Here is a 15,498-nt window from a genome sequence, read left to right on the forward strand (position 1 = left end):
GCAACTGCATGATAAATAATCATGAAATGTTCTAAATTTAAAACACACTTTGAAGCCTTTGGTGCATTAGGCACAACCGATTGATTTTGTATGTCAAACATTTAAAATGTCCAGAGTATTTCTTTTTGAATCAGGACTCATTTAAAATGTTATACTTGAAACTGCTGCTGCAATTCCCTGTTTGAAATACTTTATGGCAACATTAAAATACCATGGAATATGTAATCAAATGCCATGCATAACCACTGAACTATATTCTTACAATACTTTTTTTAACGGATGTTGGATAGTGAAATCTTACAACTTCATGACTGTTGTGGACTGATATCTGATACAAAAGGAAACAAAAGTGCCATTAAGGTTAACTAAAAAGTACATACAATTGTCTGGGATAGGCTACTTAACACACATGGAAGGTGTGAACTGTTCCAGGATGTTGGTTGACTAATTGATGTGTGAGGAATTACATGTCAAACAGTTTGACCAAACGAGAGGGTGAGGAACTCAGGAGGGGGTTGACAGTGTAACAGCTGAAGACAGCAGATGTTGGAGGACATGTGTTGCGCATCAGAGGAAATCTGAACAGATCCAAGACACTGCAAAGGGATATAAAGTGGATTTGAAAGTTACTGACCTTTCTTCGGTGTCACATGATCCTTCAGAAATCATTCTAATATGCTGATTTGCAGATTCTTCTCACTGAGGCGCAGATTTGTCATTTTGCATGACGCCGCGCTCAGCTTGTTGAACTGGTGCAAGGAAAACTAATCAAGGAAAATAAGCTGTGATGGCTAGCCACAGAAAACAACACAAAGCCCCCCTTTTTATGAAAGGACTCTAAACACATGCATATGTAGTGACATTAGACAGAGGATAATGTAGAGCCACAATGTCCATATCTGTTCTCACAAGGTTTTGAATGGAGATTGTTGAGCCTATAGAGAAAATATCTTAATCTAAAGAAATAATTCTATTTTTACAAACATCCGTGTGATTTCTGACTTCATAGTCGTAACATTTTAACATGTTATTATGCAGAATCATACATCAGTCATGCAGCATAACATACACAATCAGGAACTACTGAAATGAGAATTAATGTTTATTCAAAACTTGTGGTTCCAAAAAATGTTTAGGTTGTTTGCATTAATTTTTTTTATCAAATTATATATATTTTTTCAATTATAAAATATGTTTTTAAGGTACTCAATTTGATTTTTAGTATTTATTTATCTATTTTTAGCTTTTATTTAAAAAATGTTTTAGTGCTTATTAAAGGCAGACATTGGTTTGAAAATTGGCATTGTCTCTTTATGTTCCAGGTTTTTGTTCTGAGCCACTTATTTGGGCTTTAAATGGCTTAGGACCAGTGTTGGGGAAGTTATTTCAAAAGTAATGCACTACAATACTGAGTTGCTCCCTAAAAAAGTAACTTACTTAGTTACTTTTGTGGGAAGTAATCCATTACGTTATTAAATTGCGTTACTTTTTACACCTAGGCTGGGCTTCTTTTTTTAATAACAAAAACAAAACAATAAAAAAAGGTTTATTTTTAACAAATGAGAAGTCCCTTTCACACCAAAAGTAAAATTATCCTCTCAACATGCATGGGGACAGGAGAGCTGTCAGTCAATACATGGGAAAACAAAGTAACTTGCCTTATTTAAAAAAAAAGAAAAAGAAAAAAAACTAACTCAGATACGTTGTTGTAAAATTGAAATGTAATGCATTACTAATAACTTGAAAAAGTAATCTGATTACATAACTCGCGTTACTTGTAATGCATTCCTCCTAACACTGCATGGGAATAATCACTCTGGATGCACGAAAATAAATAACATTAAGCCAACACTGATTATCTGATTGTCTCAAGCCTTTTAATAAGTCAATTTCACATTTTTGGCAGCCCTCTAAAACAATTAGGAACTGCTTTGTGCAGTTATGAAATTAACGTTTATTTACAGTGTGACAACTGAACCAGAAGTAGTTTCAACCACTATTTGCTTTTTAATTATTTAATCAGACTTCAAAAAGATAACAAACAAACGAACTGTAGGCTACTTGGTAAGGCCATATGAAAACAACGCAGCAGATTACTGTTTATAAGTGTTTATTGATGCATACTCATACTATTTCACATTCTATTTAAAAACAGTAGGCGGCATAAACTGCACAGTAAAGCTGTACATCATTGTTTCTGAATATCCACCTTTTTTACGCCCCGTGATGCTTTGCGCGGATTGTGGGAGTAACTTTCGTTAAACTGTAAACAATCAGGGAAAGGTTCGCTCTATGAATGGATTTTTTTTTTAAACTGGATACAGTGAGATTACATTATTCTACTCTCCCTTCAACCATCAAACATTACAAAGAAATTTAAAAGTGTAAAAGCATTAACAAATTACAACAGACCATGAATAACCCCAAAACAAGCCTGATTATTTTCGCAGTGATAGGCTGTTGCCTTAATCACAAATGTTCATTAGCTGGAACAGTAATTTTCATTTCAAAGTGATTTATTATTAATATTTTATCTAGGCTACATGCTTTAGAAACAGTAAACACTGCTAATAGGGATTAGAAGTGAAAAGGGGAGACAGTTACATTTTAAAGCATCCGTGCAAACAAACATGGAAAGAGACGAGGATTTGAGGAGAAAAATGGAGATTCAAGAGTAGGCTATAGGCTATGACTATTCCAGTGAATGACTTATGGGATATATATCGTAAATTAAATCGGGAGAGCAGACCATAAATGCGCAGTATATGTTGTCTCTTTTCAGCTACTATTACAGCGAAACACAAAGGGGGGGGGGGAGAGAAAATAATCAGGAATAAATGAATGCAGCGACTGAAAAGCCCCCTCGCCATAGACTGTTATTGTTAATAGCCTATACCATCACTTTAAAATACCAAGCGTTGGGTTATTATCCTGACGTCTAAAAATAAAAAAGGAAATTTGACAGCTCATTCAATCAACCTGATGGATAATTAATATTTGTAGTGCAACCTTATTATTTGAAATGATTTGTTTCAGTCTTTTTGAGTGGAACCTTTCCAAACCGGAAGTGCCTCCCATAATCTAAAACGCAGTAGGAAAAAGGTGGATATTAGCCAGTTTCTCGCGGAAGTGAACATATTGATAGTTGCAGTATGCTGGAAAATAGTGTACATTTCAGCCCATAGTGTAAATGCATCCAAAGCAAGCACATGCAGTCTCACTCTGTTATATTCTCAGTGCACTGCTCAACACAGCACATGTGTGCCTGCCTTTGCATATATCTTCCAGGAGGTGTCAGACATGACTTAAAACCATTTTAAAAGAGCTCGACCTTTGCTCTGGTTTCTGAGTCGCTCTGGTCCAGGATCTTTGGTTTTTATGCCGCTTTTTTCCCCCTATAATCCTCGAGCCACTTCCATATGCTTATTTCTCACTTTGATCACTCTCAACACGATTGTGTTTCTACAACTAACAGCATAGCACAAATTGTACAGATGTTGGACAAAATAGACCACCATTCAAAAGTTTGGGGTCAGGTTTTTTAAAAATGTAATTATTTTCTTCAGCAAGGGCGCACACAATATCACGGTTTCCTCCAAAATATGAAGCACAACTGTTTTCAACATTGATAATAATTAATAAATGTTTCTTGAGCAGCAAATCAGCATATTAGACTGATTTCTGAAGGCTTGTGTGACACTGAAGACTGGAGTAATGATGCTGAAAATTCAGCTTTGCATCACAGGAATAAATTACATTTGAAAACATTTTATTTATTTATTTTTACATTTTTGATCAAATATATGCAGCCTTGGTGAGGATAAGAGCCTTCCTTAAAAACAATAAAACCCCCAAACCTTTGAACGGTTACACTTGAACTCAGTAGAGACGTAATAAAGTATTTTCAGCAATACAGAGACAGTTGTGTACTCGAGTCTCCTCAGGCTGTCTAGGAGTCTAAACACTTGACTGAAAATGCTGAAGGTGTGTATTTCCCAGTGACAGCGATCCAGAGGACGTGCAAATGTCTCATACCAGACATATCTTAATGACATCACTACAGGTAATTAGTCAAATCTCAGCCTGATAAGACATTTTCACGTCATGTGTGAAAGAAAACTTGGTTTCAGAACATGCCTTACAAAGACACCAACCCCGATTAGCATCTGCACAAGACGACAGCTAAACATCTGCACGGCCCTTGGGAAAAGTCTGTACTCGCGATCCCTGGTGCGCCCTTTGACCCCGGCAGGGGCAGAAGAGAGATCTGCGAAGCTCTTGGCGAGCGTCGTTGCAAAGAAAGAAGTAGAAAAGAGGGTCTAGGAGGGTGTTGAGGCTTGTGAGCCCGTAGCAGATTCGATAGTACAGGTAGAGGGAAACTTCCACTGAACACTGGTCTTTTTCACTCTTCGTAAGAAGCAGGGTGACAAATCTGTAGCCGACCACCAGATGATAAGGTGCAAAAATGACAATGAAGATGACAGTGATGACAACCAGGGTGGCGACGATCCTGCGGCGTTCGTGATCCGGCACAGACGGGGAGTTTCGTAGAGTCAACCCGATTCGGGCCGAGGTGTACCTGAATGTGAAAAAGAGGAAAGAAAGGCCAAAAGGTTAAGATGATATAGTTATGATTGTGTTTACATTCCTTTAAAGAGACAGACGTTGTATCTGTGTTTGTCATCTTTGCAATGGCATTTTGCCGGTTATTATGCTGATTCATTCCTGGGGCTGTGTGCGCTGAGACAACATGTTTCTAATGTTTCTTACATGGGCAGTGACAAATAAGAGCGTCTGTGATATGGTGAGAACCAGTGAGTGACATTTCACCAACTTTACAGGAGGGCCAAAACAAAATATATATCCATTGTTTGATCTGACTTTGTTTACTGATTTCAATCTTTTATTATGAAAAATGTGAACAGTATGACAGTATACTTATTGAACACTATTTTAACATTTATTCAGAATTTTATATATATATATATATAAAAAATGATAGCAAATACCACACTGTAAAAAAAAATATGATCAATAAGTTACGTCAACATATGTTTTTACATTGCTTTAACTCATCAAAATTAGCAATTTTCAACTTTTTTAAAAATAAGTTTTACAAGATTCAGCAGGTTTTTTAAAGTCACTTTTTTTTAAAGTTATTTAAGTTGAAATTATTTAAACATCCAAGTTGATTGTACTTAAAATCGAAGGCAGCTACTTTTTTTTTTTTACAGTGCATTAACTGAATGATACTGAAGTAATGAATTGCATAACTAATTATTATGAACAACTAATTAATAACATTTAGCCATTTAATCAACTTAAAGTAGGCTCCAGAACTCTAGGTTACTAAATACTGAGGTCATGAAAACATAACAAAAACAATGTGCGTCATAAAGAACGTTTCATATGGATTTGTAGGTATCACTATCTCTGACTGGCTGACTTGTCAAGTCTGGTAAGTCCACATAAGATTGCAGGACACAGCGATCCGTGTGCTCAGTGGAAGTACGTAAGTCTTTCTTTTCATCTGGACATCTGTATAACGTTTTAGGATCCAGTCCATGATAACCTCTGGTCTTCCTGTTTTCCAACTTCAAGCATTTTAAATGCTTGGCCAGACAGTTCATATTTGAACTGAATACCTTTTGGATCCTCTTTTGGTTTTTTTTTTCCGTTTCTCCCTCTGCATCTTTGGTTTTGTTTCAGACCAAGTGTGATGAAAAGGATCCAGAAAGTCACTGTGACTAAGTTCAAGCACCATGGTGTTCCTCGCCATCTTTACAAGAGTGTAATACCCATCTGGACTGTACACAGGCCCATTCTCTCTGGCTGTCTCAATAGCTGCATGTCCAGATTTCCATGAATTTGTGGTCAGTAATGTTTTTTTTTTTACTGCATGGAGGCACAGGGCACTAGAGAGGACCGCTACGATCTTCTTCACCTCCATGCCACATGTAGCAGTTTGCTCCTTTGCTGCTTCATTCATAGACTGTCAGGTTGTAGGTGCTCAAATCCCTTGAGTAATATAGACTCGCTCACGTTACTCCATGGAGTGGTCGGACTTGTTCGAGATCAAAAGTGACTGCTCTGAACGAGGACGGTTCTTGTGCACGTCTCATCATGTTTTTTTTTTTAATGTTCTCGGGCATGTATCTTTCTGTTTTGGTGAGTCCATCATCATTCCAAGAAATGAGCTTAATAATACATCTTCAGGCTGCCTGGCTTACATGTGGTCAACCATTTTGACTCATGTGGTATCCAGAGGCTTTACCCACAATACATTTCTCAATGCCAAAAGAGCGTAAGTGCAGTTACGCCCTTTTAGCACCAATAAAAGCCACTAACTGGCTTATTATGTTTAGAGTTATGTCTTTTGGCTTATAATGAATAACTCCAAAATGATTAAGCACTGAATTGTGTCCTTTGTGAAAGGAATTGTGAAAGTCCCTCGAAATCTAGTTTAAAACACATGCCAAGTTCTTAGAAATGTACTCATGTTGTACTCATGTACTTCATGTTGGTTTCATTTTGTATGACAAATGTTTATACCATTTTTGTCAAACATTTTAAATTAATTATGCTTAAAAGGTTATGTAGTGAAAATCTAAAATATAGATTTAAAATATATTAGGGCTGTCAAACTGATTAATCGCATCTAACATAAAAGTTTGTGTTTATATAATATGTGTGTTTACTGGTTGCACCATGCAGTCCTAAGAAATAATAATAACAAAAATCAAGAAATTCCATTCTTTTAATGGTGATCTTTTTTTCTTTATGATGTATTTTCTTTTATTTTTCTTCATGATGTAAATACTAAATATATTTTACAGATTAAATTAAAAACATGTTCATATAAGAAGAGGCAGTGTTAGTATTAGTATTGTATTAGACAGTGTATTAGTTGTATTATAGTTTTATTATTAATAATTTGGAGTTTCTTTAATTTTTAATATTTTTAGTTTTCATGTTAATTTTAGTTTCTTTTTTTTGGTGCTTTTGTCATTTATTTTTAAAATATTCGTTTTAGCACTTCAACTATAATAATAATATTTTTTTCCATTTCAACTAAAACTTATTTCAGTTTATTGCCAAGGCAACATTTCACGTTTAGTTTAGTTTATGGTTTTCAACTAATATTTATGTTTTATTTTATTAAACAGAAATGTTTTTAATAGTTTTAGTTAACAATAAAAAATCTGAAAAGAGGTGTACAGTCATGGCCAAAAGTTTTGGCAGTGTCAAACATTTTGTGTTTTGCAAAGATTGCAAAGTATTTTTTACATGTTTCTATGATATACTGGAAAACAGTAATAAGCATTTCATAAGTTTGAAAGGCTTTTATTGGCCAAAAACTTTCAATATATGCAAAGAGTCAATATTTACAGTGTTGACCCTTCATCTTCACAACCTCTTAATTCACCATCCTGTCTGATGGTGATCCATTCGTGCCTTATTGTGAGTAGATCACAATTTGAGGACTTCTGCTTGTCCACAAGTTCTCTTTGGGATTAAATCCAGGGAGTTGCCTGACCACAGATCCAAAATTTCAATGTAATGATCTCCGAGCCACGTCATTTTCATCCTTGCTTTGTGACATCATGCTAGAAAATGCACGGATCTTCACCAAATTGCTCCTGGATCGCTGGGAGAAGTTGCTTTTGTGGCATTTTTGACACCATTCTTTATTCCTGGCAGTGATGTTGGGCAGAACTGTGAGAGAACCCACTCTCTTGGATGAAAAGCAATCCCACACAAGGACGGTCTCTCAGGACTCATGGCAGCGTTCACCTTTTCTTCTCCGGAGTCAATCGATTTTCCAGATGTCCCAAACAGTCAGAAGAGGGCTTCATCAGGGAAAATAACTTCACAGTCTTCTGCTGTCCAATTTTTGTACTTTTTGGAGAATTCCAGTCTGTCCTTGTTTTTCTTGGAGAGAAGAGGCTTATTTGCTGGCCTTCTTGACACCAGGCCGTTATCCAAAAGTCTTTCCCTCCCTGTGCAGATGCACTCACACCACCTCCTGCCAATATTGAGCAGCTCCTGGTGCTTGCTGGACAGTCTGGGACGTCCTGAAGCCTTCTTCACTGCAGCTGAAGTTTTTGATGGTCCGGTAAATGGTTATTTGTGAGGCCATTTTGAGTCGAAGCAATGCATGTGTTTCTTTGGAGGTAACCATTGCTAACACAATGATTGGAATCACTTCTTATCTCCCTTTATAGCAATTAGTCTGCTCTTATAATCCAATCAGAATGATTTCACCTGACTAGTACTCGTTCACACTTTCCCATGTGCTGATGATTTGATTAGTGAAATTATGTTGGCTGGTCATTTTGGGCCAGAAACAGTAAAATTTGAGGTTTTGTGATAAAGTAAATATTTATTAGTAAATAAAAATTAAAGCTTTTTGAAATTATTTTAAAATGCATCTGATCACTCTGCACAATAATCTAGAAATCAACACCACAGCGACTGAAGTAGCAAACTTTGCGAAAGACAAAATGTATGTCACTGCCAAAACTTTTGGGCTTGACTGTACTGCATGTGCAAGTTGCATTTTTAGGGCCAGATTTACTAAACAGGGAAAATTAGAGGCATGAGAGCGCAATCACATAAAAGCGCCAATGGGAATGGAAAGTTCTGTGGATGATCTACTAATGACACACAAATGAAAGAACAGAGACGCAGCCTGACCAAAGCAATCTACCAAGAACTAATCTACCAAGAACAAATTAGCATCTGGTAAATAATGGCACACATGCCAGTAAATGATAGCACACCTTATAAAACGGCTAGTTACAGTTCTTGATTCTGATTCAATTATAGCTGTGTTTTATTCACGGTAAAACACGGCTATGACCGCTTCACCCAACGGTCCTATGTATCACTACACAACACCCCTAGCAACCACTCTTAGCAACGTAAACATGTTCTCATTGATGTTGTTCTTTGAAGGTTTTAGAGTATTGTGAGAGATTGAGTAAGCGAGTGTACCTCATTTAAAGGTCCCGTATTATGCCCCTTTTCACAAGATGTAAAATAAGTTTCTGATGTCCCCAGAGTGTGTATGTGAAGTTTCAGCTCAAAATACCCAACAGATCATTTTTTACAGCATGTTTAAATTGTCATTTTTTGGGGCACAGAAAAACGCGCTGTTTTAGTGTGTGCCCTTTAAATGCAAATAAGCTGCTGCTGGACGACACAGGGGGCGGAGCTTCACGAGCTCGCGCTCAGTCTCTCAGGACAATTTCATCTCACGGAATGATGATAATATCAGAAACTCTCAGTAACGGTGTTCATTTCGAGTCGGACAATAATGCCTACAGAGTCAGAGTGCTGTATAGAGATGAAACAGGTATAGTTTAGTAGTTTAATTACGGTTATTATAACGTATTTGTCATCTGCTTGTATGTATCCATTATTTATTAATAGCCTACAAGTCTGCTGTCCGAATGATGATCAAACATATACTGATGAGTTTAATAAAGTTTATTGTACATCACACAAAAGATGAAGCGTCAGTTTTACTTCAGAAAATCACCGTAAGAGCTGAGTAAACACAGTAAGTTATAAGAAGTGCGCAAGTACATAAACGTATTTCGGTAGAGTTGAGGGAGCATTCCTGTGGGCGGAGGTTAGTCAAAAAACTGTTCTACTGACGTCATTAAAGAAGGAAGTAGAGGGATGTAGTCCAAACGAGCCGTTCGTTGTAGGCGACTTCTGTTAAATAAAATATCTCGCTTGGCATTGAACTTTGAGCTTTATAATTTTACAGATATTATTTATGCTCTAACAGCAACATTACACACTAAAGTTTGAAACATGGGATCACGAAGAACGGGACCTTTAAGGCCGTGTGTCCACCAGGGGCGTAGAATTTAGTAGGGACGCTAGGGACGTGTCCCTACCAATATCCAGTGACACTGATATATCCTTAGCAATAATTTCGATCAAAACTTAAAATATATTTATATTGATGTCCCCGTCCCCACCAATTTCAAAATCAAACCTATGCCACTGGTGTCCACCAAAGTGTTTTTAGTCAGCTGAAAACGCCTAGCTATGGGCGTTTGAGAGCGTTTTGGCAGCGCAGCATTTTTTTCAGTTGAGACACTTTGCTTGTGATGATACGGAATATCCACGAAAGTGTTACTAGTATCTCATTTCACACATATTTTGTTTCTGTGTTGATTCTATATTAAAATGTCGATACAATGTAACATATTTTCTCTGGCTCTTGTTTTAAATGATTTTGTTCCGTTATTATGCTTGTTGTTGTCGTCATCTGTTGACGTTGTACAAGCAGAATGTGGCGGTTGGTCGGTGTGGTATTAGTCCCGCCCCTCCTCCACTGTGATTGGACGGTTGGGTAAAAATGACAGTGATGAGCGCTGCGTTTTACCCAAAGTTGAACATTCTTCAACTCTCGGCGACCTGTAAAAAACGGCAAACTCTCAGCGTGAAAAAAAAAACGCTCAGCGCCTTGTTACGCTCATGCCGTTTTAAAAACGCGTTGCTACCATTGAAAACAATTGAAAAAATACGCCAGCCGCGTGAAAAAACGCTTTGGTGGACACACGGCCTTACAGTAGATATAGCATTTTCCTTCAGCTCAGTCCTATATTCGTAATAAAAAATCTGTTTGAATGTTCGCTGCGATATCTTGTCCTTTTAACAGTTAAGGGGCTTTCCCGTGCCCTGACACGCATCATCTTGCTTCTCCGTCTCCGTGTTCACAAGTTTCAGTCTTTTCAATATAAAAGTCTTCTTTACTGACTGACTCACTCATAAAGTATTTTGCCGCCATCTAAAGGCAAAATATTGTAACTTCTGTTGCTGGTCAGGGACTGTTTTTTTTTTTTCCAGCGGAAGGAAGGCATTTAGTGATTTTACTACATTAAAGTTGCCATGATACATATTTTTTTGGCTTTAATATTTGTATTGGGTGGTTGTTTACGTAAATCACCTTGCAGGATGCATTTAAATACTCTCCTCACGCTCACGTCTGAAATGGTCAGCCGCAAAAATAACCCTGTCCACGCCTTTTCAGCACTGTTTTTTCAGTTTCTTTAGTAAAACCTGACAGTAGTTTTTTAACATCAAAAGAGGGTTTGCGCTGGCGTAAGCTGTTAGTAAATCCGGCCCTTAATGTGTTTTTAAATAAATGATTAGATCTGGATCCAATAAGAGCATTATTTAATTGAACCCAGATGCACTGAAACTCCAAAACATGTGCCTTTCACTTACCCTAGTATAGAGCAGGGCATCAGGAACCCTAACACAACTGTGGCAATTTTGAAGTAAGCGTATCTGGTGCTTACAGGGTACTGCTCCAGACACAGCTCTCTCTGGGGCTCGAACACAGATGGGTACAGGCCAGTCAGGCAGAACAGAAATATCAACGTCCACACTATTACACCGGAAAAGGCTGCCACACGCACTTTCCGTACGCCACGGCTGCTAAGAGGATACACGATCGCTAGACAGCGGTCCAGGGCGATGAGGCAAAGGAAAACGACGCTGGCATAGAGGTTGACGTAGAAAACGTAGCCCACTAGCTGGCAGGTCACAGACCCGTAAGGCCAGCGGTGGTCTCCCTGCAGGTAAAGGATCCACAGAGGCAAGGTGAGGAGCTGGAGAAGATCTGAAAGCAGTAAGTTGAGGATATAAACCAGTTGGCATCCGCCTCCACCAGACCGGCCGAGCTGGTACAGGCCCCACAGGGACAACAGGTTGACTGGGAGTCCGATAGAAAAGGCAAGGCTGTAGATGTAGGTCAGACCCAATCGGTCATTTGCCAGAGGGATTTGGCAGCTCCCATTGGTCAGGTCTGTGGAAAATTTGGGGAAAGAATTGAAAGAAGTGTATATAGCTCAGATAGGTTAACAATACACTCTAAATTACACTCAAATTTGGGTTAAATATGGACAAACCAACCGTTGGGTTAAATATGTCATTTAAAAATGTAACCCAACAGCTGGGTTTGTCCATATTTTTTAGAGTGTAGGAATGCACAATATATATCGGCACCATATTGGTAATCCAAAGATATTAGACATTTTTGACATTCATATGAATCAGTATTATTTGATATTGGATATTTAATTGTGCATGCTATTTTTACATTAAAATTAACTTTGTCATCATCTTACATTCAGCCTTTGTAAAAAAACGAACAACTGCTTAGTAAATTACTATACCATTCAAAAGCTTGTTTTTTGTTTTTTAAACGAATTAATATTTTTATCCAGCAAGGACACGTTTAATTGATCAGAATTGAGAGTAAAGACTTTTACTTTGTTACAAAAGGTTTCTATTCCAAATAAATGAACTTTCTAGAGTCCTGAAAAAAATGCATCACTGTTTCCACAAAACTATAAAGCAGAGCAGCGCAACTGTTTTCAACACTGATAATAATCATAATAATAATAATAATAAATGTTTCTGGAACAGCAAATCAGCATATTAGACTGATTTCTGAAGGATCATGTGACCCTGAAGACTGGAGTAATGATGCTGAAAATTCAGCTTTGATCACAGGAATAAATCACATGTTAAAATATAATAAAATAGAAAACAGTTATTTTAAATTGTAATAATATTTAACAATTTTAAGTATTTTACTGTATTTTTATCAAATAAATACAGCATATGCTATAAATGAGATTTAATTAAAAAAACATCTCACCAACCCCAAGCTTTTGATTGGTATTTGCAATGCTTAATTTAACTTAAAAACTTTATTTTTAATTTATTCAAACAAAACAGTGCCAAATTTTAATGTCAATCATTCATAACATGAAAAATGTATCAGTCTGTATCGGCCAGAATTTTAATAATGTGCATCTCTAGTTGTTTTGTGTGTGTGTGTGTGTGTGTGTGTGTGTGTGTTTGTTTATGTTATGCAGACGAATGATAACTTACTCAAAATCATGGTTTCTATGGTTGTGACTTATCCATGACATTTGAATCTTCAAACTCTTCATTAAACATGTTGAACCAAACCTCTCCACTCCTCTTAGTTTTTCCAGTCACATCTGACAACGATTAAGCAACCTTAGCACAGAAACGTCACATATTATTATATTAACTATATTAATAATGTTTGCCATCAGATAAGACATTTCAAATATACAACAATCAACAAACTACAGTTCCAGAACCAATGCATCTATTTATTAAAAAAGGAGAAATATCCTCACCTCGATTAGGTCTGGAGAGCGTCTTCTGCATGTCCAGCTCCATGTGAATGAACCTGTATGTGTGTGTATGAATTCGAGTGGAAAAGTGTCCAACCAGGGGCTTGTCTGGCTTTTTGATCATTTCCCCCAGCAGGAAGCCACTTCTACTGCTTTTGAGCAGCAACATCCTGAAGCCTTTCTCCTTCAGAACAAAAACACCCTCCTGCCTACAGGCCATTATGTGAGGCAGAGATATGAGAGAGTCCAGGCTGTTCTTTCAGACGGAAGGGCCACTGAGAGACAAGCTGCAACACCCTTACATTCGTTTCCATGTCCCCTGTGACACCCCTCTACCCCACGTTTACTGGACACTGTTTTGATTGGTGTGTCGACACAATGTAAAAAGCAAACAATAGATGTTTTACCAGCCAATGCACATTTGAAAACAAAGTAATCCTGGGGGTGGCAATTTTGGGCATGCCTGAGTATTTCAGAAACTGAGGATTAACTGGGATTTTTATGCACAATCATCTCTAGGGTTTACAGAGAATGGGCCGAAAAAAAGGAGAGCAACAGTTCAGTGGGTGAAAAAGCCTTGTTGATGCCAGAGGTCGGAGGAGAATAATTGGTTCAAGCTGATAGAAAGGCAATAGTAACTCAAATATGCACTCGTTACAACCGAGACCTGAAGAAGAGCATCTCTGAACACAGAAGAGCGTCTCTGAACACAGAAGAGCATCTGAACACAGAAGAGCGTCTCTGAACACAGAAGAGCGTCTCTGAACACAGAAGAGCGTCTCTGAACACAGAAGAGCATCTGAACACAGAAGAGCGTCTCTGAACACAGAAGAGCATCTGAACACAGAAGAGCGTCTCTGAACACAGAAGAGCATCTCTGAACACAGAAGAGCGTCTCTGAACACAGAAGAGCGTCTCTGAACTCAGAAGAGCGTCTCTGAACACAGAAGAGCATCTGAACACAGAAGAGCGTCTCTGAACACAGAAGAGCATCTGAACACAGAAGAGCGTCTCTGAACACAGAAGAGCGTCTCTGAACACAGAAGAGCGTCTCTGAACACAGAAGAGCGTCTCTGAACACAGAAGAGCATCTGAACACAGAGGAGCGTCTCTGAACACAGAAGAGCGTCTCTGAACACAGAAGAGCGTCTCTGAACACAGAAGAGCATCTCTGAACACAGAAGAGCATCTGAACACAGAAGAGCGTCTCTGAACACAGAAGAGCGTCTCTGAACACAGAAGAGCATCTGAACACAGAAGAGCGTCTCTGAACACAGAAGAGCATCTGAACACAGAAGAGCGTCTCTGAACACAGAAGAGCGTCTCTGAACACAGAAGAGCGTCTCTGAACACAGAAGAGCGTCTCTGAACACAGAAGAGCGTCTCTGAACACAGAAGAGCGTCTCTGAACACAGAAGAGCATCTCTGAACACAGAAGAGCGTCTCTGAACACAGAAGAGCGTCTCTGAACACAGAAGAGCGTCTCTGAACACAGAAGAGCGTCTCTGAACACAGAAGAGCATCTGAACACAGAAGAGCGTCTCTGAACACAGAAGAGCGTCTCTGAACACAGAAGAGCGTCTCTGAACACAGAAGAGCATCTGAACACAGAAGAGCGTCTCTGAACACAGAAGAGCGTCTCTGAACACAGAAGAGCGTCTCTGAACACAGAAGAGCGTCTCTGAACACACAACACGTCATACCTTGAAGCCTGGTGTACAAGAAAGTGGCTGACGAGTGTATATAAAATGATGCTTAAAGGGTTAGAGTAATTACTCACCCTCATGTTGTTCCAACCCCGTAAGACCTTCGTTCATCTTCGGAACATAAATTAAGATATTTTTGATTAAATCTGAGAGCTGATCGCTCCTCCATAGGCTTATAAGAGATTGAAACTTGCTGCAGAAAAGTTATTAAAGAGATCGTTAATATAGTCCAAGTGACTACAGTGGCTCAATCTTAAGTTTATCAAGTGACGGGAATACTTTTTGTGCGCAAAAACAAACAAAAATAACTACTTTATTCCACTATTCATTTCCTTCTCTCTGGGCCTCGAGTTAGTTTACGTAGTGTTTTAGCGTAGCGCGTCTGTGTTGCACGTCACCACGTAGGCTCACTATTGGTCGACGCTTGTCATGTGTGTGATGCGTGATGACGTGAAAGACAGACGCGCTACGCTTAAACACTACGAGGCCCAGAGAGAAGGAAATGAATAGTGGAATAAAGTCGTTATTTTTGTTTGTTTTTTTGCGCACAAAAGTATTCTCGTCGCTTGATAAACTTAAGATTGAGCCAC

General features: G+C 38.3%; 1 protein-coding gene across 1 annotated transcript; it reads right to left on the reverse strand.

Annotated features, from left to right (window-relative positions):
• Nucleotides 1-1,858: 1,858 nt before the first annotated feature.
• On the reverse strand, nucleotides 1,859-14,633 carry LOC311078874 (putative G-protein coupled receptor 132). The gene is made up of 4 exons (XM_084107923.1): nucleotides 13,206-14,633; nucleotides 12,928-13,059; nucleotides 11,251-11,833; nucleotides 1,859-4,579 (listed from the first exon to the last, which is right to left on the reverse strand). The coding sequence occupies exons 2-4, from the start codon at nucleotides 12,935-12,937 to the stop codon at nucleotides 4,183-4,185; spliced, it is 990 nt and encodes a 329-aa protein (XP_083964049.1). The 5' UTR covers nucleotides 12,938-13,059; nucleotides 13,206-14,633; the 3' UTR covers nucleotides 1,859-4,182.
• Nucleotides 14,634-15,498: the final 865 nt, after the last annotated feature.

Source organism: Abramis brama (assembly GCF_963993115.1).
Source record: "Abramis brama genome assembly, chromosome: 3".
Taxonomy (NCBI): Eukaryota; Metazoa; Chordata; class Actinopteri; order Cypriniformes; family Leuciscidae; genus Abramis; species Abramis brama.

What these genes read in the sequence shown, in the direction of transcription:
- LOC311078874 (XM_084107923.1), bottom strand. An exon ending in ATGCCCTGCTCTATACTAGG is followed by an intron (nt 4,580 to 11,250) that starts GTAAGTGAAAGG and finishes TTTCACATTCAG; the next exon opens with GTACACCTCGGCCCGAATCG.